Source organism: Mobula birostris, chromosome 2 (genome assembly GCF_030028105.1).
Source record: "Mobula birostris isolate sMobBir1 chromosome 2, sMobBir1.hap1, whole genome shotgun sequence".
Lineage (NCBI taxonomy): Eukaryota > Metazoa > Chordata > Chondrichthyes > Myliobatiformes > Myliobatidae > Mobula > Mobula birostris.
This window is the reverse complement of record NC_092371.1, coordinates 124,767,507-124,792,429: the sequence shown is the minus strand read 5'-3', so window position 1 is coordinate 124,792,429 and position 24,923 is coordinate 124,767,507. Positions and strand designations below refer to the sequence as shown.

The 24,923-nt window shown below is 43.9% G+C and overlaps 1 protein-coding gene across 3 annotated transcripts in view; it reads left to right on the top strand.

Moving 5' to 3' along the window:
- The window catches only part of daam2 (dishevelled associated activator of morphogenesis 2), a 698,379-nt gene extending 674,599 nt beyond the window's left edge, over positions 1 to 23,780 (top strand). For all 3 annotated transcript variants that reach the window (XM_072247466.1, XM_072247475.1, XM_072247485.1), the window contains exons 24-25: positions 1,873 to 2,043; positions 15,930 to 23,780. In XM_072247466.1, coding sequence (XP_072103567.1) covers positions 1,873 to 2,043; positions 15,930 to 16,145 — 387 coding nt within the window. In that variant the 3' untranslated portion in view covers positions 16,146 to 23,780. The remainder of the gene's footprint in view (positions 1 to 1,872; positions 2,044 to 15,929) is intronic.
- The last annotated feature ends 1,143 nt before the right edge of the window (positions 23,781 to 24,923 follow it).

Sequence of the window (24,923 nt, the reverse complement as noted above, 5' to 3'; positions counted from 1 at the left end):
TAAGGCCAACGTTTTTTCTCCATCCCTAAATCCCCCCCTGGGAAGGCGGTGAAGAGCATTCAACATTTGAGTGGCTTGTTAGGCAGTGAACAATGAACCACATTGGTGTTCCTGGAACCACATTTAGCCTCAGAATTGGTAAGACTCTTAAATTTCCTTCCCTGAAGGGTATCAGTGAATCAGATTCGGTCTTCAGCAGTTGCTGCCAGACAGGGTGGTTTGAGTATCTCAGAAACTGCTGATCTCCTGAAACTTTCATGAGCAACAGTCTCTAGAACAGTGAATGGTGCAAAAAAAAAGCAATGAGAGGCAGCACTGTGGGCAAACATGCCTTGTTAATGAGAGACATCAGAGGAAAATGGCCAGACTGGCTCAAGCTGACAGTAACTCAGATTCCCACGTATTACAGAAGTAATGTACAGAAGAGCATCCCTGAATGCCTATCACGTCAAGCACATCGTGAAGTGGATGGGTTACAGCAGCTAAATACCATGAACATACACTCAGTGGCCACTTTATGAGGTACAGGATGTACCTAATAAAGTGGTCACTTAGTGTGTTTATGAAATAAATCTTGAATGAAAGTTAAGCATCAAAAATGGAAGTCATGCAAAACCCGCCTTGTCATATAAACCCAACCGGTTTACTAGGGTTCACCAGGGAAGGAAATCTGCCCCCCCTTTCCTGATCGGTTGGTTCTGAATTTATGGAATGGTACACATTTGCAATGGGAAATACCACCGCCTCAATGCTCCAACAACTCAAGATCAACCCTGACCTCCTGTGCTCTCCATGTGGAGTTTGCACGTTCCCCCAGCGACTACATGGATTTTGTCCAGGTGTTTCAGTTTCCACCCACATCCAAAAGACATCAGAGTTAGCTGCTGTGAATTACAGCCCCCCCACCCCCCGCATCTGACTGACGCTTCTGAGAATCAGGGGCTGATAGCTATGTGAGAGAAAGCAGAATACAAGGAAATCAGTGAGTGAATGGGATGGCTCTGAGAGTTGGAATTAACTTGATAGGCCAAATGGCCTCTGAAGTCATAAGGTAATGTATACTGTAAATATGGGAGACATTGTCCAAGTTGCATGCCATCTTGGACAATGTCTCCCATCCACTACATAATGGACTGGTTGGGCACAGGAGTACATTCAGCCAGAGACTCATTCCACCGAGATGCAACACTGAGCGTCATAGGATGTCATTCCTGCCTGTGGCCATCAAACTTTACAACTCCTCCCTTGGAGGGTCAGACACCCTGAGCTAATAGGCTGGTCCTGGACTTATTTCCTGGCGTAATTTACATATTACTATTTAATTATTTATGGTTTTATTACTATTTAATTATTTATGGTTTTATTACTATTTAATTATTTATTGTGCAACTATAACGAAGACCAATTTCCCTCGGGATCAATAAAGTATGACTATGACTATGAAACCAAAGGTGGGCTCCTGGATCCCAAAAGTGAATAAATTAATATGTTGTTCCTATTATCCAATGGTTCAGGAACCAGATGCAAATTTAATATTGTGGGCATAAGATGCAAAGGGAGAGTCTGAGGGAAAGCATTCTTATCCCAGGAGGTATTCTGATCTACAGCCCACTGCATGTCAAAGCAGAAACCATCAATCAGGCCTTGCAATAGACAGGGCCATGTAGAAAGAGCTGATTGATGGGATTGCTGCAATAGGTTCTTGATGGAGCGAATGGCCTCTACGTCCTTTAACTGTTCTGTGATTTTTATGGGGGAGTTTTGTGAAAGGCTGAATTATAACTAATGCCACCACCACAGATCTTTTGCTTCCATTTGTTGAAACTGCCTAGAAGCTGTCACTCAAAGCTCTGCCTGTCTTTCCTTTGATAGTACTCCAAGATGCTGAAACACTTCAGCGAGGAAGATGGAAAGATGCAGCCAGACGAATTCTTTGGCATTTTCGACACATTCCTGCAATCGTTTGCTGAGGCTAAACAGGACCTGGAGAACATGAGGCGGAAGAAGGAGGAAGAGGAGCGCAGGGCTCGCATGGAAGCCATGGTGAGAAGGTGCCTGGGTGGGTGGGGGGGCCTTGCTTTGATCCTTCCCTGTTAGATAGTGCTGGAGGAGGGGATAAATCCACAGTGGATTTTAGTTGTTTGACAATTAACCCAAATGCTGGGAGTGGGTGAAATGTCTCCCACCATGTCATTTCTTATACCCTGTGTACTACGCGGGGAATCTAAGCATGGTGCCCCCTCCCTATCTCTGTAGTTATCTCCTACAAACCTCCAAGGCCTCTTTGCTCATTTCATCAAATGAGTTGCTCCACCACTGGTGCCTGTGTCTTCAGAGGTCCACCATTCTCCACCCCTCCCCCCACTTTGCCACTCATTTCCTCTTCTCTCCTTCAAGATGTTCCCAAAAACCTTCTAAGGTTTCAGATTTCTCCTCTGTGGCCCTGTTTCAATTATTGCTTGATAACACTACAGTAAGATGCTATTAAGTTGTCTCACTATGCAACTAATGTCATACACAAGTTATTACTGAAAGAAATAAGCAGGAGTGGTTGCATACAGGATTTTGTATTGAGCTCATCAGACAGCCACCAGGAATAATCAGGACATGCACTACTAAAAGTTAAAATAATGTGTCGAACTAAATAAGATTGAGCAATCAGAGGAGCAAAGCATTTACACTTCAATGTTTGGAGATTCAAATTAATTTATTGTCGTATGCTCCAGGATGTAGTGAAATTCCTTACTTGCATGCTTGATAAGGTGGTTAAGTAGGCTTGTGGAATGCTTGCTTTTATTAGCTGAGGCGATGAGTTCAAAAGTCAAGAGGTTATGTTGCAACTTTTTAGAACTCTGCTTAGTCCACATCTGGTCACCACACTATAGAAAGGATGTTGAGGCTTTGGAGAGGGTGCAGAAGAGGTTTACCAGGATGCAGCCTGGTTTAGTTGCCACGTGCTATCATGAGAGACTGGACAAACCTGGGCTGTTTTCTCTGGAGTGGTGGAGGCTGAGCTAAGGGGAGATCTACTAGAGGTTTATAAGATTATGCGAGCCATAGGCAGAATAGATAGGGAGTATCTTTTTTTTCCCAGGGTAGAAATGTCGAATTCCAGAGGGCATGCATTGAAGGTGAGGGGGGATGTTGAAAGGGGATATGAGGGGCGGATTTTTTTACTCAGAGAGTGGTGGATGCCTGGGATGCCCTGCCAGTATGATGGTAGAGGAAAATGCACTAGAGGCTTTTCAGAGACATTTAGGTAAGCACATAAAAATGAGGAAGATGGGGGGATATGGACATTGTGTAGGTAGGAGGGATTAATGTTTGTTTTTTAAGATTTACTGTTTGGCTGGTTTGGCACAATGTTGTTGGCTGAAGGGCCTATTCCTGTGCTGTACTGTTCTATGTTCTAAAGAGTGTATGTGATAATTATAAATCCAACAATGTACAGTATACAGTGACATGGCAAAACAGAATGATGCAAAGAAAATGGTGCAATCTGACGTAGTACAAAAAGCAAGTCTGAAGTAACAATAACAAAATAACCGAGAGAGGTAGAATTAGGAGTTCAAGAACTTGGCACCACTGTCAGGAAGGGGATGTTATCGACTAGAGTGCTTGGTTCAAAAGTCTGTTTACCAGACCATTTCTCAGAATGTTTAGGTGACCTTCTTTCTTGTGTGGGTATTTTGCTTCCACTCCAGTTTTGAGGGTCCTGAGAAGGCTAATGAGGCCAGTGTGGGAACTCAACACTCTTCTACACATGGGGTAGGAGATGACTGATGGGTGGTTAGTCTGTAAGTTAGTATGTTCTTTATATGGCTCCACTGGGCTTCCCAATGCATGGCCTCAGTGTTTACAATACCAAACCAAGTGTTTCTTCTGTGCTTTGATATGTCATGGGCCAGAGATTCCCAGGAGCCAGAGGGGATGTTGCACTCCTTCAAGAAAGCATTGAGTAGATCCTTGAAACTTTATCTAAGTCCACCTGGTAGTCATGATAGCAAGTCTGATAGTGGCAAGACCAAGCAGATAGAATGATGAAGAAGGTGCATGGTACTCTTTCCTTCATCCACTGGAGCATTGAGTATTACAGTTGGGAAGTCCTGTTGCCACTGAAGAAAACTTTAGGCAGGTCACCTTTGGAGCATTGTATGTACTTCTAGTTGCTGCATTACAGGAAGCATGTGGAGAAGGTATAGGAGAAGCTCACCAGGATGTTGCCAGAAGATTAGCTATAAGGAGACTTCGGAGAAACCTGGATGTTTATCCCCACTGGAACGTCAGAGGCTGAGGGAAGAATTGATAGAAGTTTATAAAATTATAAGAGACACAGACAGAATAGATATTCTTTTAGCCAGGGTTGGAATATTAAATACTAGAGCATATACATGGAAGTTGAGGAGAAATTTTAAAGGTGACTTCTGATGCAAGATTTTATGTTGAAAGTGGTAGCTGCCAGGGGGAATGTGGTGGAAGCAGCTATGATTGCAACATTTAACAGGCAGTTAGACAGACACATGAACAGGCAGAGGACGGAGGCATATGGACTATATGCAGGTGGACTGGATTAATTTGACATCATGGTCATCAGAGGCATCATGAGCTGTTCCATGCTGTACTATCCATGTTCTGTGCATGATTTTCCAAGACAGAGCTTGGAATAGGGATTGGAATTGCGGGTATTGGATTTGTGTTGGCCTGGAGGAGAACACTGACATTGCATTGCTCATCTTGAGTATCTCGCAGAGGCAGGGTTAGTGGCACCTCTCCAACATCGAGGCTAGTTCATGTCTTAAACGTATGTAGGAGGTCAGGCAGGACTGCTGCCCCATAGGTCAGAGGTTTTGTGTCAGGTCTGAGGTCTTCATCTTCGTCCGCTTTTTCTGGAAAGGTGGAAAACATGGACTTCGCATATCTCAGCAAACACAAGTATTGATGATGCAATTCACCACTGTTTTCGATGCACCAATACAGCTTTGGAAAAGGTATTTAGGAGATACATACTCACACAAGCATAGATGTACACATACAGTACATATGCTCACACATATAACTGACACTCAGACTAGGGCAAGTGGAAGGTGTTTAGGACATAATCCTGTCCCCAAGTAAGCATCTAAAAAAGAGATTATGGAAGGGTTTATTCCTCGACATTAACACATGAACACGTGCTGAACACCAGGAAATTATCATTCCTGCACACAGTGACGATACTCTAACACACTGGCACATGCACACATTCCAATATTTGGTGATGTTTGGTGTGTGGGGATGAAGCCATACCGTGGCTGTTTATCACTATCACTCAGCATGGACTGGCTGCATTGGAAAGAGGGACTACTTTCATCCAGTGAGATGCTTAAAACCCCATGATCCTGTCATTGTCACAACTATATTTGAGGGAAGTTGCTGTTCACAAATTGGCTGCTGGGCTTTATATAGCAACATATGCACTTCAGTAGTATCTCTCTAGAGTGATGGCAAGTAGCCCAGTATATTGCCCAGGATGCTACCATATAACAAAAAGTCACACAATTCTGGCCACCACAGTAAGAAAGTGTAGGATATGAGACAAGAAAGCTATTGTAAAACTTTATGAAATATTGGTTATGCCACAGTACTGTGCTTTGTTCTGGTCACCGCACTGTGGAAAGGACGTGCTTGCACTGAAGAGGGTGCAGAGAATATTCACAAGGATGTAGTCTGGGAAAGCCTGTTGTTCTAGCGAGAACCCGATGGAAGGTCTTGACGCGAAACTGTTTCTTAGCCTCGATTGATGCTGCCTGACTTGCTGAGTTCCTCTAGTATGCTTGTGTAGGTTGTAGGGAAAGCTGTAGGAGGAATGGGACTCATGAGGCTGCACCAATACCCAGCACAGACTCAATGGGCTGAATGGCTTCTTTCTATGCTGTAGGTGCATATAAATATGAGAACACTCGCATTGCTGAAAACCCTTAGTGTTCTAGACCTGTAATTGCCATTTTCCCATTCTTCTGATCCATTATCGGATTCTTCAGAATAGCCCTCAGATTAATATTCCAATCATCAGTAATTCTATATCTAAATGGGGTTCACGCACACGACTCTTAACTGCAGTTCCAACTGAACGTGACAACTCACTGACAAATCCTTTCCTCCTTAAACATTCCCCAAATGTTTTTATTTCATGAGAGTCTAATTATGAGAAAATCCTGTTTTCCGATCTTGCCAAGGAAATTTTTACCATGTGTCATTGACTGAAAGCAGTTCCGATGTGGGGAATTTATTCCATTAATTTGTTTAAATTTGCTGGGCAAGGGTCCAAACTCTTCTAGCAGAAGTCACAGTGTGATTTCACACCTGGGAACATTTCCAGGGGCAAGGCTGGAAGCTCGGTGTTCCGGGGTACAGATGCTACAAACATGACAGAGGTGGAGGTAAGGGAGGAGGGGGATTTCATTTTTGACTAGGGAACGTTGCAGCAGTACATAGAAAGGACATTGCAAGGGAATCGTCCATTCAGGCTATACAGGTGGAACTCAAAAGGACAACACATAAAAATTCAACAGGTCATGCAGCATCTAGAGAGGGAAATAGACAGTCAAACTTTCAGGCTGAGATCCTTCATCAGACTGGATTTCATCTCTGGCATGACTGTCCATTTCCTCCCATAGAGACTGCCTGAGATGCTGAGTTCCACTGACTTTTTTTTGTGAGCCCCAGGTTACACCATCTGTAGTCTCTTGTGGTCCAAATAAGAAAAGGGTGATCATGATATAGGCCCCCAGCAGTCAACAGGAAGTAGAGGAGCAAATATATAAAGTGATATCATAGATAGCTGTAAGAATAGTAAGGTTGTAGAAATAGGTGGACTTGAACCTCCCTAATATTAACTGGGTTTACCATACTGTTAAGGAGTGGAATTTGTTAAGCACATCCGGGGATGATTTCTCACCCAGGAGTTAAAATATTCTCAAGCATGTGTTGACGGAGTTTAAGTATTTAGGAAACGTTTGGAAAAGTACATGGATGGGAGGGGTGTGGAGAGCAGGTTGATGGGACAAGGCAGAATGACAGTTCAACATAGATGGGTCAAAGGGCCTGTTTCTGCGCTGTATGATTCTATGGCCTTACTACAGAGGGGTAACACTAGACCTCCTGTTGGGAAATGAGGCAGGGAAAATGACCAGGTGTCAGTGGGGAGCACTTTGCAAACCAGTAACCATGATTGTATTAGGTTTAAAATGCTTATGGTAAAATACAGGGCTAGTCCATAGGCTGAAGTCCTCAATTTGGCGATGTTAATGTTGGTGGCATTAGACAGGAACTTACAAAGGCTGATTGGGAGAAGTTTTTGAAGCATATCCAAATTAAGGTGATAAATATCTTAAGTGTTGGTAAATGGGATTTGTGTACAATGATAGGTATGAATAACATAGGACAAAGGGCTGTGTGACTCTCTGACACTACTTCCCGGCTAATGAGGGAAGTGACATTGCTTGACTTTGTTCTGGAAAATAATCTAGGCCAAATGGTGCAGTTATCAAGAGGGGAACATGTGGGAAACAACAATCATATTGTAATAAATCGTAGCATAGATATAGAAAATAATGTAGATCTACCACCCTAAGGTAAAAGTAGTGAAGTGGAGAAGGGCCATTTTCCACAGGATTACAACAAATATGTCTCACATCAACTAGAGTCAAAATTTGCAGACAAAATTGTAATTGAACAACAGAAGACCTTCAAGGTGATATCTTTAGCTTCAGCTGAGGTATATTTCCATGGATAATAGAATTAATTTATCCAACCAGCTGGTCTATGCTAACCAGGATGCCCCAGGCTAGTCCCGTTTACCAGTGTTTGGTCCATAATCTTCTAAACTTTTCCAATCTATTTAGTTGTTCAACTGTCTTTTATAAGTTGTTATTAACTCAACCACTTCCTCTAGTTTCTCATTCTGCATACCTGGTCATCTTTAGTCGTAAAAGGAAATCACTCAAGTTCCTATTAAATCTCTCCCCCTTTTCATTAAACTTATGCCCTTTCCAACCCTGGGAAGGAGACCAAGTACATTCAAACTAATTAAGGTCACCACTCACCTTACTATGCTCCAAGCTATAAAGCTCTAGTCTGTTCAACCTCTTGCTATTCCTCAGGTCCCAGCAATGTCTGGGGCTATCAAAAATGAACACACACAAAAGGCTGTAAGAACTGAGCAGGTCAGGCATCATCTATGAAGAGGAATGAAGAGTTGTGGTTTCAGGCCGAGACCCTTCTTCAGCAGTGGAAAGGAAGCGGTGAAGCCAGAATAAGAAGGTGGGGAGAAATGAAGAAGTGCAAGGTGGAAGGAGATAGGTGAAACCAGATGAGGGGGAAGGTAGGTGGATGAGCGGGTGGGGGGGATGAAATGAGAAGCTGGGAGGTGATAGGTGGAAGAAGTAAAGGGCTGAAGAAGAAGGAATCTGATAGGAGAGGAGAGTGGACAATGGGGGAAAAGGGAAGGAGGAGGGCCATTAGTGGAAGGTGATAGGCAGGTGAGGAGAAGAGAATGGGTGAGAGGGGAGCCAGAATGGGGAATGGAAAAAGAGAGTAGGGGGAGGATGGAAGTTAAAGAAATTAATGCTGATGCTGTCGGGTTGGAGACTAGCCAGACAGACTATGAGGTGTTGCTCCTCCAACCTGAGGAGCCTCATTGTGGCAGTAGAGGAGGAAATAGACAGACATGTCAGAATGGGAATGGGGAGCAGGATTAAAATGGTTGTCACTGAAAAATCTTACCTGCTGCGAATGGAGCAGAGGTGCTTGACAAAGTGGTCCCCCAATTTATGTCAGGTCACTGATGAAGAAGAGGTTGCACGAGAAGCACTGGAAACAGTAGTGGCCCTGACAGACTCACAGCGAGGTGTTGCCTCACCTGGGAAGACAGTTTGGGACCCTGAACGGTAGTGAGGGAGGAGGTGAATGGGCAGGTGTAGCACTTGTTCCACTTGCAGGGATGAATCCTGGGGCGGGGAGGGGGGCGGAGATCAATGGGAGGGACAAATGGAGAAGGGGATCACAGAGAGTGTGATCCTGGCAGAAATTAGGGGGTGGGGGAGAGGGAAACAAGTATGGGCTTACTAACACAGGTTAGGGAATTTAAACATGGAGTTTTCTGGATGATCAATAATTAAGAGTAGGAGCAAAGTTCCGAGGGGAGGTGAAATTAGAGTGACTATCATAGAGCAAATTAAATAAGATCAATGATACAAACTGTCAGTTAATTCACTAATCTGCATCAAGAATAATATCTGCAGATTTACCTATCCCATTCCAGCACGACATAGTGTGGCCCAGAGAGGAAGAAAAAATGTACTGGCTGTCAGTGCAATGTCACTGTTTATTCTGCCCTCCATGAGAGAAAGGCCAGGTTAACTAGGAATTGCTCCCAGCACTGGTTCCGGAGGCACACTTTCCTCAAGGCATCACTGCAATACATCTGCAGCTGCCTTACCAATATGCAATGCCCACCTCCACAAGCAATGAAAATTACCTGCTTAGTTAATGTTTGACATCCAGTCAACCAGTTGATCCTGCCCTTTGCCCACTGTATTTCACAACAAAGCAACAGAACTATTAAAAGGTATTTTCAAGATATGTGTGTGTGTGTGTTTTTATTGCCATGATGTAATTTCCTCCTAGAATTTTCCCAGCTAAATTAAGCAGGAAGTTTGTCTTCAACTCTTAGAGACAGGTCTGATTTTAACAAACTTAGTGAAACCTCCCATATTAATATGCCCCCTGCTCACAAATAAATTCATACACTTAACATGCCAACAATAAAAAGTGATGATTCTCCCAAGCAATGGAGCTTGTGGGAAAGAGGGAAAAAATGACGAATCCAACAGAAGAGGCTGTGAATGTGATGTTAGCAAAATTTTTAAGGGTGGGTTGTACCTCATCCCCTCCCAGTATCCCTTCTCGGCTGGTTCATCAACTCCCTTTGCACAAGATACAGAAAGGATTCAGTCGTGCAGCCTGTACCTCATTCCCCCAGGATTCCTGTGAACCGCTCACTCCCAGGGTCTCTGCATACCAAGAAGCATGGGAAATCTTCGCTCCTTTAACACCAAACATTCTGTCAAGCCTCTGCTGTTGTCCTGGAATCTCTGGGAATCCAGGACTAGTGTTCGCTGTAGTTCTGTTTGAAATCTCAGGCCACCAGTGTGTAAATTTTGATTTTATTTGGGCATTCTTGAGCTGCTTCTACTTCTCATTTGCTCAGACATGCCATTTTAGATCAAAACTGTAAATATTATGTTTTTTTTTAACTAGAATTCCAAGGGTAAGCTTTTCCCTGCTCCCTCACCAACTGACCTTTAACCTGACCCCACCACCCCTTGTCTTTGTGGGCAGCAGCATTGTTGAAAAGCAGCCCAGTCAGAATGAGTGTGGGGCTAGGTTGAATGTTGTGGAATGGGATAAAATAGTAGGAAACAGCCTCTGCTTCTGCGACTGCAGTGGATTTTAATTTATTTAAAAAAAACTAAAATGCAAAATGCAAGTTTGTTATCCATAAGTGACTACATTGGTATGTTGCAATATTGCATTTTAATCATAGTTGAACTTTTGGCCACGTGCACAAGTACAGAGAGGTACAGCTACAGTGAAAAACGTGCTTTCAGCAGAATTCACAGGCACAAAACACAGAACATAAATTATATGTAAAATTATGCCATGTATTAAAAAAAAAGACCGCGAAAACAAAAACATACCAGAGGCAAGTTTATGGTAGTGCAAGAGGTGGTCTGTAATGTTCCATTGCTGAAGTAGGGTTAGTGCTGTGCAGATCAAATCAATAACCTGATAGTTGTAGTTGCTCCTGCACCTAGTGGTGTAGGACTTCAGGGTTCTGTACCCTTTGCTATTGAGAAGAGGTCATGACCCAAACGGTGAAGATCTTTAATGATAGAATAGATAACCGCCTTTTTGAGGCAGCATCTCCTGTAGGTGAAGAACACTGCTGAGTCCACAGCTGGACCACCATGTACAGATCTGGTCTCCATACCCGAGGTCGCTGGTACATGGGTGGAATAATACTCTTGCCTTGAGGAAGGTGCAGTGTAGCTCAGTACCGGGTTTCGGGGTGGGAGCTGACATTCAAAGGGAGATTTAATAGTCCATCCTGCCCTTGCTCAAAATGGCCAACTATGGGATTATGAAGGTGTGCAAAGAAGTTTGGAGAATCTAGAACAGGGTGCAGTCGAATGGGTTGGAATTAAGAACTGAGGTGACAATGTTCCTCTATTGATTATGAATTATCTGAATTCTCTGGTACGTCAGTACATTTTGAACAGAATTCTACAACATTAATGATGCAAGAGGATATTCAGCCTATTGGGTCAATAAAGAGCTAATCACCACCCATCATTTGGTCCATAACTGTGCAGGCTTGCAGTCCTGTTTAAACAGGATGAGGCATTCTCCTCTGCCACCACTTCAGGCTGTGTTTTCCAGATCCTGTCTGGAAATATTTTTCTTTCAGCTTCCCCTCGAGCCATTCTGGTAATTAGGAGTCATCATGTTGCAGCTAGCAGAGCTGTCGATCATAGCTAACGGTGACACAGATTCAATCCTCAGATGCTGTCCGTGTGGGGTTTGCATGTTCTCCCAGTGTCTGTGTGAGTTCTGATTTCTGCCCACATTTGAAAGGCATGCTGGGTAGTTGATTAATTGAGTGTGAATTAGTAAATTAGCGTAGGTGAGTAGAAAGGGATGGGGGACAGGGAGGACTGCGGTGAGAGGAAAAATAGTGTTTGGCATTTGGCGGATGCGACGGGCCGAATGGCTTGATTCTTTTATGACTATGGTGTGATGATGTCCAACTTGCAGGAGTACCTGCAGACAGTGGTGCTCTTATGTATCTGCTGTCCTCATTATTCGGATGAAAGGTGTCACTGTTTGGTAGAGAGCAATTTAATACATCCTGTACCGAGCTCATAGCATGGCCATGTGGGGAGAGGGGGGCTGATTTGTGCAGTGGTCACAGAGTGTCGTTATGGAGGCGTGGCGGACTGGGATTTGAATGTGCAGGCACCTAGAGTATTCATAGTGTAACACAGCAGGGAAGCAGGCCCTGTGGCCCATCTGGTCCATGCCAGCTTCAGTGTCCACCCTGCTAGTCCCAGTTTCCCGCCTTCAGCCTGTAACCCTTCAAGCCATCCCCACCCCCACCTTCACTCCATGTACCTACCCAAATGCTCCACAAAGGTTGCCATTGTACCTGCCTCAATCACTTCCTCTAGGAGCTCATTCCAGCTACTCATACTCTCTGTGTATAGTAAGTTGGCTCTCAGGTCTCCTTTAAATCTCTCTCCCCTTATCTTGTATCTGTGCCTTCTAGTTTTGGACTCACCAAACATGAGGAAAAGACTTTCGCCATCCACCTTGTCCATACCCCTCATAATTTTATAAACTTTTATGAAGTCACCTTTCATTCTCCTGCATTCCAGGGAATAAAGAGTCAATGTGGCCAAAGCCTCCCACTACCTCAGACCTTCTATTCCAGGCAGCATAAATCCTTTCAGCAGCCTCTCCAGCTTTACAATATCTTTCCAGGGTGACCAAACTATGCACAATACCCCAAGTGCAGCCAGGGTGCTAAACACCTTCTTCAGCACCTGTCGACTTGTGTGGGTGCTTTCAGCGAACAATGCACATACTCTCAGGTCCCTGCTGTTCCACAACACTTGCCTAGTGCCCCGTTATTTAGTGTATAGGTCCTGCCCTGGTTTGACTGTCCAAGATACATCACCTCACACCTACCTCTTGCCATTCCTCAGCCCATCCCCTTACCCAATCGTGATCTCTTTGCAGTTCATTGCAACCTGCTTCACAGTCAACAAGACCTCCTAATTTAGTGTCATCAATAAACTTGCTAATTGTGCCATCTCCATTCATATCCAAATCATTAATATAAGTAATAAATAGCCAGTTCCAGCACTGATCCCTGGGGCACCCCACGAATCACATGCCTCCAGTTGGAAAATTGCTTTTCAATCATCACCCACTTGCTGCCTATCATCAAGCCAGTTTCAAATCCAATGCACAAGCTTCCCCTTGAATCCCGTGTGGCCTGACCTGTGTACCTGTTCTATCTTTTCCCTTTACTGTTTTGAAACTAATGGAATTGTGGTCACGAGCTCCAATGTGCATCCCAGCTGTCACTTCAGTTACTTGGCTTGTCTCATTGCTTAAGAGGAGGTTCAGTGTTGCTCCTTCCCGACTAAGATCCTGTAAACCTGGGGTTCCCAACCTTTTTTAAGCCATGGACCAGAACCATTAAGCAAGGGGTCTGTGGACCCTAACATGGGAACCCCTGCTATATATTGCGCAAATGACAGCGCAGAATCTGATTCCAAACCCTTTGCATTCTGGGTGACCCAGTCATTCCTGGGAAAATTAAAATCTCCCATTGCGCTACCTACTATTCTCACAACTACGTGCAATTTCTCGATGCATCTGCTCCTCAAGTTCCCACTTGCTTTTGGGGGAAGGAGTTTCTATACTATAGCCCTACCATAGTGACTTTCGCTTTCCATCCCCTTTTTATTTCTAAGTTCTGCCCTAACAACCTCATTAAATGATCCCTCAAGAACATCCTCTCTGGCACTGCTGTTTTGTCCTGCCTTATTATAAAAGCAACATCCCCGCCACTCCTGCCTGTTCCTCCGTGACACCTTAAACATCGGTAACCCGAACAGAGTTGTTAGTCCTGCCCTTCTCTCAGTCACATTTCTGTTATAGCCACAATATCCCAACCCTAAAGGCAATCCATACCCCTGGTTCATCTGCCTTACCTGTTGAGCTATGTACATTGAAATAGATGCAATTTAGATTAGTGGAGGCTGTTTAAAACATTCTGTACCTGATGGAGGAAATGGACACACACACACACACACACACACACAAAATGGATGAACACATCAAGTCAGGCAGCATCTCTGGAGTCATTTTGAGACTGAGACCCTTCATCAGTACATAAAGAGTTAAATTTAAGTAGCAGTTCTTGCAGAATTGAGTTCAATAACCACTGCAAACTGCAAATTAATTTACCAGAGCTACTTCCAATGCTCCAATTACATCTTCAGCTCCCACAAAGGTCGCATCAGGCAAAAGCCTCAAACCAATTCTATAAAAGGATTTTGACAGTTTTATCATACTACGTACACCCAGCTCAACCACAAGCTTCTGTTCCCTTGTCTGCATTCTATCTGTAGAGAAGGTGCCAACACTTGCTGGGGTCCAGTGCATGTGTGTGGCAGCAGGTGAGAGGCAGGACTCAAGGGAAAGCAAGCTTTTTGACAGAAAGTTTCACAGTGCACCCACACTCATATTTACATAGAAGCTATATGAACACACACACACACACACACACACACACACACAACATTTAAATAGACTCATACTACTGAATACATACGAACACACTGATATGAAAACACACCATTAACATACAAACACAGACACACACAAACACGTATGTTTACACAGACTCATATAACTGGATACGCACACATATGCACATGTACGGATAGAAACACACACACACATGTGCATATTCACTGATATTTACACATATATGCACACACCTATGTGTACACAGACTTAATACACATATATTTGCACTTATTTGAACAAACTCACATTTATGTGGACACATACAATTACATGCACATTCACGTGCACTTCTGAGCACTAAAACACTTGTGTATGTAATCACAAACACATGACTGAAATTATTGTAACATAATAATAGAGGTGCATGCATGCTGACACATACACACACACACACACACACATTTAGGCAAAACACCATTTTTGTATGGATCTATAACTGAAATGTATAAATAATTGGTAGACCCCATAAAACTGTCGTTCTCTCAATAGAAATGAAAAATTAGGCTTAATTTGATTCTGATATTGCATCTAAACCACTCAATTAGATTCCAGTTTGTAATAACTCCCAGGAATCCATTATTTTATATATAAACACCTGAACCCTTGGAATAGACTCTTGTCAGTAATCACTCCCAGGTATCCATTATTCGACATAGAAACCCCAGAATCTCTCTATTAGGTTCCAGACTGTGATCATTCCCTGACACAAGAGATTCTGCAGATCCTGGAAGTCTTAAGCAACCCCCACAGAATGCTGGCGGAACTCAGCATGTCAGGCAGTATTCGTGGAAGGAAAGAAACAGTTAATGTTTCGGGCCAATCATCCTCCTGATGAAGTGTTTTAGCCTGAAGTATCAACTGTTTCTTTCCTTCCATAGATGCTGCCTGATCTGCTGAGTTTCTCCAGCGTTTTGTGTGTGTTGTAATCACTTTCAGGTATCCATTATTTTATATACTGAGTAAACCCCTGAACGTCTGGATTAGATTCCATTTAAGTAATCACTCCCGGGAATACATTACTCTCAACATCGTCATCATTTATGTGCCGTGCCGTGCCATGCTGTGCTGTATGGTGTGGGCGATCATGGTCTTTCCATGATTGTTCTCCGCCAATTTTTCTACAGAAGTGATTTGCCATTGCCTTCTTCTGGGCAGTGTCTATTATTCAAGATATAATTCCTCCACCCAAATCCTGGATTAGGTTCTAGTCTGTATTCACTGCCAGGTGTCCATTAGTTGATTCATAAAGCCCCAGAGCCCCTCCTCTATATCTCAGTCTGTAATCACTTCCATAAAAATCCATTCCACCACTCCCCCCCCCCCCCCCCAAACACCACCGAAGCTCTGGTTTAGACTCCAGTCTGTGATTTGCTGCCTGTTTACTGTGCCATTGCCGGTGTTTAACCAGTCTGTTTACTGTACCATTGCCGGTGTTTAACCTGTCTGTTTACTGTGCCATTGCCGGTGTTTAACCTGCTGCTCCCTGTGTTTATCCCCATCCCCAGCTGAAGGAGCAGCGGGAGAAGGAGCGCCGGCTGAAGAAGTCACGGGAAGGCAGTGTGTCGGAGGAGGTGGGCGAGTTCGACGACCTGGTGCTGGCCCTGCGCTCGGGCGAGGTCTTCGACAAGGACCTGTCGAAGCTGAAGCGGAACCGCAAGCGCTCGGGCAGCCAGATGCTGGAGAGCAGCCGGGAACGGGCAGTCAGCAAGCTGAATTACTGAGCAGTGGGAGACTGCTGTTGGTGCTCGAGAGGGATTCCCTGGACCAGGAGGGAGCTTCTCCCCCTTTCGCCTCTCCAAAACCCCCAGCAACCCAGATTTATACACACACACAACATACAACCCTACTTGTGTCCTTCCTCCCCACCCTCTTTGCCCCTCCCATTCCACTGGAGATAGAAGAATTGACAGCAGGCTTAAGGTATCACTGCCTCCCCCTGCATGCGCCTCTCTCGCCAACGGTGGGAGCCCGGATTCTGGGAACGATGGACGGAGCAGCGCTGGAATCTAGAGGAACACTAAGATGGTGTTGTTATTGATTTTGACATTACTTTGTCTGCCAAAGTATTGATTCATGTCAGTGCTGGTACCGAAAGACCTGCCCTCTGGTACTCAACAGTCCCTTGTACTTTTGGAGGGGGATGGGGAGGCACCGTAGCGAAGTCTAACCTTTTTCACAATGTGCATCACTTTAGGGGTCTTGACGTATTTAATTCATTGGATGTGGAGGTGCGGAGGGACAAGCAGAATTGCTCGGCTGGAGTTAATCAGCCATCTGCACAGACAGAACTATAGAACTGCAGATGCTGGAAATCTGAAATAAAACTGGGAAGCCTCAGCAGGTCAGGCAGCATCCATGGAAAAAGAGACCTAAGAGGCTGTGGATGCTGGAATCTGGAGGGAAAATCAAGAGGCTAAAAGAACTCAGCATATCAGGCAGTGTCTATGGAAGGACAACTACTGTTCCTTTCCCCCCATAGATGCAGACTGACCTGCTGAGTTCCTCCGACTTCTTGATTATCGATCTGCAAAAAAAGACTATCAACTAACAAAGGGCTGCAGACCCAAAACAATGGCTGTTCCTCTTTCCGTAGATGCTGCCTGGCCTGTTGAACTTTTCCACCGCTTTCTGTTTATTTTATTGCGCAGCGGGTTGTCTGTTTACATCTCTGTCAGTAGGGGTGAGTTGAGCATCACGGCCAGTGGTGCTAAAGCAAGACGGGACAACAGCCTTGGCTGCCTGGCCTAAATCTATCACCATCACCAAGGTGGTAAGGTCCAGCCGCCCACAGAGTTTGCTAAAGAAGAAAATAAGTATATGAGGCCTCCTGGGTGACTATCCAGAGCAGGATTCAAGAAAGAACTGTCTGCATCTCAGGCAGCAGATTCCCAGTGCTTTGGAGGTCCGTGAAAACATATAATGCAAAAAAAAAACAGTATTAAATACAGCCAGTGGGTCTAATCCACCGGTATACACACATTACCACAAATAGATAGCCACAGTTACTGGGCCTATATTGTGCAATAATTTTTTAAGCTTTATATGTACATATATATATATATGATGTCAAAGTTTAACTTTGTAAGGAGAAAGCTAGTTCTTTTGAAGTGTAGACTTGTCGCATGAAGTGCGACTAAAATGTGCATGTTCAGGTCTTTTAGGTTTTTGTTTCATCGCCTTGACTCCCCTCCACCCTCCTGCTTTCCTCCCACCAACTCCATCGCCACCACATTCGTGTTCTTCAAGCCAGGGAGAAGGCACTTGTGTCATTGGAAAGGGGCCAGAGACTCACGTTCCCCTCTGTAGCACAAATCTCAGAGAGAGAGGAAAAGCTATGAAATGGCAAGTGGCCTGCCACATTTGGCCAGTGTAGTGCTGCCTTCACACAGGTACACAAGGAAATAAGATCAAGAGTAGGCCACTGGGCCCTTCAGCTCTGCCTCACCATTTGATATGATCATGGCTGACCTACACTGGTCTCAGCACCTTCAAGTATTTATATATTTCCGCCTTAAACCTAGCTAACCATCCAGCCCTCTGCACGCTCGGGCAGAGAATTCCAGAGATTTACCACCTTTTGAGCACCTCAGTGTTAAATGAGCAGCCCCTTATTTATTTCCTTGTTCATGACTCGTACTTATAAAAACACCTCAGCATCCAGCATGTCAAGCTTGCTTAGGATCACACAGAAAGATAGAGGAGCAAGTCCCTGGTGCCAGCCAGAAGAGGAAGACTGGTACTAGATTGGTTTAGTGCCCTGCATTGGACTCAGCTGCCAGATCCTTGACCGCCAGTGAGAAACCGGAGGTGCAGCAGCTATCTGTGAAGTTTTTGATCATCCCCTAAGCAAGGACCCTGAGAGGCTTACCCTAAATACAGGTAATGAACCCTCACCCCTCTCTATGCTGATTGGTTAACCTGACAGAACCCAACATTGAGGCCTACAGGTCAGGCTTGGTTCAAGTCTCACCCTGGTCTGTGGTAGAATTGTGAAGTGTTCATATGGCGAACTGACAGTGAATTCCATGCACCATTCCCTCTGTCCACCAGGAAACATAAATTAGAGCTCTTGATTCACATCCTAGCCCTCAATCACTCCCCCTATCACAGAGCTCTCAGTATGGTGATGTTGGGTAACAATCAATCCTCTGGAGGAACTCACGGGTCGAGCAGTATCTGTGGGAGGAACAAAGCTGTTAGTGTTTCAGATTGAAAACCTGCATCAAGATGCTGCTGGACCTGCTGAGATCCTGCAACAGATTGTTAGTCCAGATTCCAGTGTCTGCAGGTTCCTGTATCTCCCTGTTGATACAAGATGGCATCTTTGCACAGGTGAATGGACTCTCAATGGCTTTTGCATGAAAGCAAATAATTGGAGTACCAAGTATAGTTCATATAAAGATATCTTAATGACCATTCTGAAAATGCAGACATGTTTGGCATTGCCAGCATTTATTGCCCATCCCTAATTGCCCTCCTGAGCTGTGGAGACAGTTAAGAGTCAATTATAGGGTCTGGAGTCACATATGGACCAGGCTGGATAAGGACAGCAAATTTCCTTTGCCAAAGGGCATAAGATTCAAAGAAAATCTCTTAGTTTCATGGCAACTATTACAAGTACTAGTTGTTTTTGAATTCCACATTTGTTTAATTAACTATATTTAAATTCCCTGGGGGACAGAGTGGGATTTGAACTCATATCAATGGTTCAAGCCAAACAGTTTAACTACTAAGCAAGCAAAGCTGGAAGAAACATAGAGTCATAGACCACAGACACATGTCCTTCAGTCCACTAAGTCCATGCCAACTATCAAGCACCTATCCGCACTCAAGCAACACACAAAACACTGGAAGAGCTCAGCAGATCAGGCATTATCTGTAGAAGGAAATGAACAGTCAATGTCTTTGTTTATATTGGTTACATGGAGCAGCCCCATATTCCGAATTTACCACGGCACCACTCCCTGACTTTTTCTCCATTTCTTGCACCCATGTAGAGCTCGTCAATTCTAACAAATCTGCTGCAGATAAAGGGTCTGAAGTTGAAACATTAACTATCTATTTCCCTCCACAGATGCTGCCTGAACTCCGGCACTTTATGTGTTGCTCTAGTTCCCAGCATCCACAGTCCGTTTTGCCTCTTGTGTCCATCTACACCCATCCCATTTACCAGGACATGATCCATTGCTTTCTGGTCCTTGGATGCTGCTAATTCTTTGGTGGCGCAGCACTCTGCTGAAGAACAAGTCAGGGGTGGACAACAAACACTGCCCTTGCCCATCCCGTCAGCAGGAAAACAAATCCCAGGCATCACGCGCAGTGAAATATGCAAGGGGAAGATTAACGCTATCCTTGAGTAAGAAGTACTGAACCAAATAGAACAGGGCCAAACATAGCAGAAAGTACATAGAGACCAAGAAATGGTAACAGTGAGAGGTCATACAGACGCCAGGCATGTCACAGAAAACATTATTGGTTATCCTGGGGTACCATTAGGGAGCAGTGCGATTATAAATGCTCATAGGCATTCCTCCAAGATCCTACAGAAAGGAGATTATTTCTGCAGATGTGCTAACCAGAGACTCCTATGTATATTTTGAAAGCTGCAAAGGACATTGAATACTCCCTGAATTGAACTCCAGGGAGAGGGAAAGGTGGCTGGAACTGAAGACAAATTCACCAATGCTAGATTACCCCTGATTTGTTGGCTGAGTAATCTTTCAAACTTCCTCACTTTGAAAAGAGCCGATTTATGGAGAGGGAAGTAAAGTGGCTCCTTAGTGAAAATCTGGGTTCACAATCCAGAGAACTATGTGTGGAATAAGATTAGTTATCTGGAATTTACAAAATAAAATACTCATTTTACCACTAAATCAACAGATTTTTGTAAAATTCGTCTCTGCTTCACTAATGTCTTTTGAGGGGAGGAATCTGCCATCCTTAGACGTACTGGCCTATGTTTTTTTTTTAATTAATTGAGATACAGCATGCAATAGGTCCTTCCCGTCCTTTGAGCTTTGCCTCTCAGCAATCCCCCAATTTAATCACAGGACAACTTACAATGATCTACCAACCTACCAACCAGTAGGTGTTTGGATTGTGGGAGGAAACAGGAGCCCCCAGGGAAAACTCAGGCAATCACGGGGAGAATGTACATACTCTTTACAGGGAGCAGTGGGAATTGAACCCCGAGGGGTGGGGGTCGCTGGTACTATAAAGCGTTTGTGCACTATCGTGCCGCCCCAGTGATTCCAGACTGCTTTATTATTATTAAGTTCTAGTTTATTACTGTCATAGGCATACATACAAATGTTATCCGTTATAAATGTTATAGAAAGTAATTATTTGTAGCAGCAGCTCAGTGCATAATAGGACAACAACAAAAGTAAGTTAACGTAAAGCTAAATTATTACCATATGTACTGAGATATAAAGTGAAATGCTTTTGTTTGAGAGCCATCAAGACGAATTATGCCATACATAATTATATCGAAGAGGTACAAAAAATAACAGTCTGCAGATTATAGTGATACAGTTACAGAGACGGTGCAGTGCAAGTAGACAACTAAAATGCAAGGGCCACGACGAGGTAGGATGGGCAATCAAGAGTTTGACTTTTAGCATATGAGTCAGAAAACAGGGAATTGAAGCTGTCCTGAAGTTAATATGACTGACTGAGGAGCCAAAGGCAATGAAGAGAGATGGATAATATGAGCTGGCTTTGCCAGCGAAACCCTAGAAAATTAACCAATGAAACAATCATATCAGACATTTCGCCTTAAATGATGAATTTACCTCATTACGGAGCCTTAAGAGCAAGAGAAGGCCATCTTGCACTTTGAGCTTTGAATGTACACAACAACTGAGCTCCAAGAGTAAAGAATTCCAAAGATTTACCACCTTCTGAGTGAAGTAATTTATCACAGTCCTAAATGGCCTTCCCTATACTCAGAAGTTCGACTCTCAATTAGGGAGACATCCTCCCTGCACTTGGTACATGAAGCATTCGAGCATTTTGCTCTCCTTCAAAGTGATCTCTCATTTTTCTGAACTCCTGTCAAACATGGGTTATTAGTAACCGTCTGCTATCCATTTCTAGCACGGTTATTAGGCAGAGAGATCAAGGTGGGGGAGTGGTGATTGCCAGTGAAAGACCAAGGCTTGATTAGAGTATGTGGTATCAAGGCTGGGAAAGTTGGGAAATCAATTATGTGGAGGAAAAACTGTGCAAAAAGTAGGTCGCAGTCATTTGATCAAAAGCACATTTCAAGTATTATTGGTGAAATGTCAAGCCAGGCTATGTTAACAGGATTAGAAGTTAGTATTAGTAGTGATGACCACAAAACCAACAAACTACTTAATAACCTGACTAGTTGTGGAGAGCAAACCTACTATTTTGACCCACTCTGTGCTGAATATGCCTACAGACCCATTGACATGCTTAGTATTTAACAACCCTCTGCAATGGCGTGGCAAGGTATTCAAATCAGGTTCCAACAAAACCTGTCAAAGCCTCACCACTGACATCCTCGTCTCGCATACATTTTGATAGCTCAGTTGGCCACTGTAAGTTTCCCCTAGTGGGTGGGTAAGTGAGAGAATGTTGGGGGGGGGGGGAGATTATCAGAATGTTGGGAGAACATAAGAAGAGCTTAGCGTAGGATTAGTGTAAATGATGATCGGCACAGACACGGTGGGTGAAAGGGACTGCTTCCAAGCTTTATGTTCCTGTGTCTCAAAGTATTAAAATATCCCATATCTTTGCAAGAGTAACAAAGAGTGAGTATTAAATGCCACACTCTCCAGCAACGCCACCGTCCTGAGAACATATAACTTCTCAGCTGTAAATCAGCAAAGGTGAGAAGACACTCTTTGGTTTTATCACCAGTTGTTTCTCAAAAGGGCAAATGGTGTATGTGAGTGGTCACCCCATCCTTATCGTCAATTTCATCTGCTGATTGTCAGCAGAACATTGAGCTTTGTAGTTGTCTGTTTTGTGCCTAGTTCCTTTCTCAGTGGAACCATGAGACTGTGGAGGTGTGTACTTGGTGTGCATTCAGTACAGGGTTTAGGATCAGATACCTACTCCTGATTATCCTTTTACGCAAGAGAAAAATCAGGGATGAAGTGGGGCGGGTTGAATCAGCCAGCACACAGTGACTTTCTGCACTGGAACAGAGACATAGCACATTGGAATATTTTTATTTATTCACATTTTTTGCGGCCTGAGCAAGGTCAGCATTTATTGCTGAACCATAATTGCCCTTGAGAAAGTGGTGGTGACCTTCACTGCAGTCTTTCTGGTGAAAATGTGTTATGAGAGAGTCCCAGGATTGAGATTCTGATAGTGTAAAACAAAAAAAGTATTTCCAATTGGGATTGGCAAGTGACTCAGAGGGTGGTGATCTTCCTCTGTCTCCTGTCTTCCTTGGTGATAGAATTTCCTGCTCCATCTTACCACCCTCCAACCAACCATTGCTACCTGCCAATCCTCTCCAACCTCAGTGCAGCTCCTGAGCCATGGGTAGGGTGGGGGTAGAGGGGGAGCCTCAGTTCCCCAAAGCTCCATCATTCAGTTAATGCTTCTGATTTCTAGGGCTGAAAATTGGCACTGTTGAGCTTTTCAAGGATGCCTAACATCCCTCTGAGGAATAGGATTTGCATATCTATACCACCTTGGAGATATCCCAGTGGGCTTTGTGGCTAACTCAAGTGGAGTCATGGCTGTGTTGCAAGGAAGTTGATGGGCATCTGTGTGAATTGTCTTTACCAGAGTACACACCACAAATGTAAAGTATCTTCACCATCTCCCACTCTCCGGCCTACTGGAAGAAGCCTGCTGGGGTATCATCAGAGAATGATCACTGCTGGGGGATGATCAGAGGATGTGAGGCCTCTATTCTCCTCATTCTTCCTCTCATCTCCAGTCCTCACCCCTGTTGCAACCGTTCTGGTTCACAAAGAGGAACAGTTTGCGGGTGCATAAGGCAGTGTGGTGGAGTTCTTGCATTGCATCTGCAATGATGCCTTCAATATTCCTACTTTTCTACAAACATTACCGAAAATAACTGATGACTTATTTTTTAAAGAAAAAAAAGATTGTATTTAAGAGTACATCTTTCTTGTTTTGTTAAATATTGTCAATTGACATAAATATTTTGAGCTGTGTATGTAACACAACGGGTATTCCCAGTAATAACTATTAAATAGAAATGGTAACTATATCTTTATACCTTTAGGTAAATTCAATTACTAGAAATGCCACAGATGTATTAAACATGCTGTACAGTACTAAAAGCTGGCCTCTGTGTAATATTTTGTGCTTTTTTAAAAAAAATAAAGATAAATAAATATTTCTTCCTTCACTTCTAATATGAACATCTGGCCTTTCTGTTTATTCTTGAGTTAATTCCTGTGGAAAGGGGTTATTGTGGTTCAAGTAAACCTTCTGCCGCTCTGTATTAACAACACTCAATTCCTTGACTACGTAGTCCACAGGAATAACATCACAACAGTACACCACAGGAATGGGCCTCTTTGGCCCATTCTGTCTGCACTGAACAGAATCAGATCAGGTTTAGTATCACTGACCTACATGTCATGAAATTTGTTGCTTTAGCAGTATAGTCTAAAATTTAAAGATCGATTACATAAGTAAATAAGCTAGTGTTCATGGGTTTACAAACCATTCAGAAACCCGATGGTGTAGGCATCAAAGCTACGCCATCGAGTGTGGGTCTTCATGATCCTGTACCTCCCTCCCCCCCAGTGGTAGTAGCCTGAAGGAAAAACATCTCCTCAGATGGTGTGCATCCTTAGTGACAGATATTGTCTTCTTCAGACACTGACAATTGAAGATGGTGCGGAGGGTTGTGTTTGTGATGGAGCTGGCTCAGTCTGTAATCTTTTACAGCCTCTTGCAATCCTGTGCATCGGAGCCAACATACCAGGCTGTGGTGCAACCAATCAAAATGCTCTCCAGCACACATCTGCAGAAATTTGCAAGTGTCTCTGGTGTCATGCCAAATCTCCTCAAACTCCTAATAAAGTAGAGCCGTTAGGGTGCCTCCGTGATTACATCAATGTGTTAGGCCCAAGATAGATCCCTTGAGATGTTGACACACTTAAAGCTGCTCCTCGTTTTTACCACTGACTCCTTGATGAGGACTGGTGTGTGTTCTCCCAAGTTCCTGTTCCTGAAGTCAACCAGTAATTCCTTAGTCCTTCTTGTGGTGGGTGTGATGTTGTTCTCGTGACACCACTCATCCAGCTGATAGGTAATCCCCCACACCACCATCTGAGATTCTACCAACAGCAGTGAGGTCATTGGCAAGGTTATAGATGGAAATTGAGCCATGCTTAGCCACACAGTCATAAGTGTAAAGAGAGTGGAGCATAATACTGAATTAATCTAAATCTCTTCTGCCTGTACATGAGCCACACTGTATTTCTCCATTCTCCACTATATGTTCATGCCTGTCTTGCAGCTTTTTAAAAACC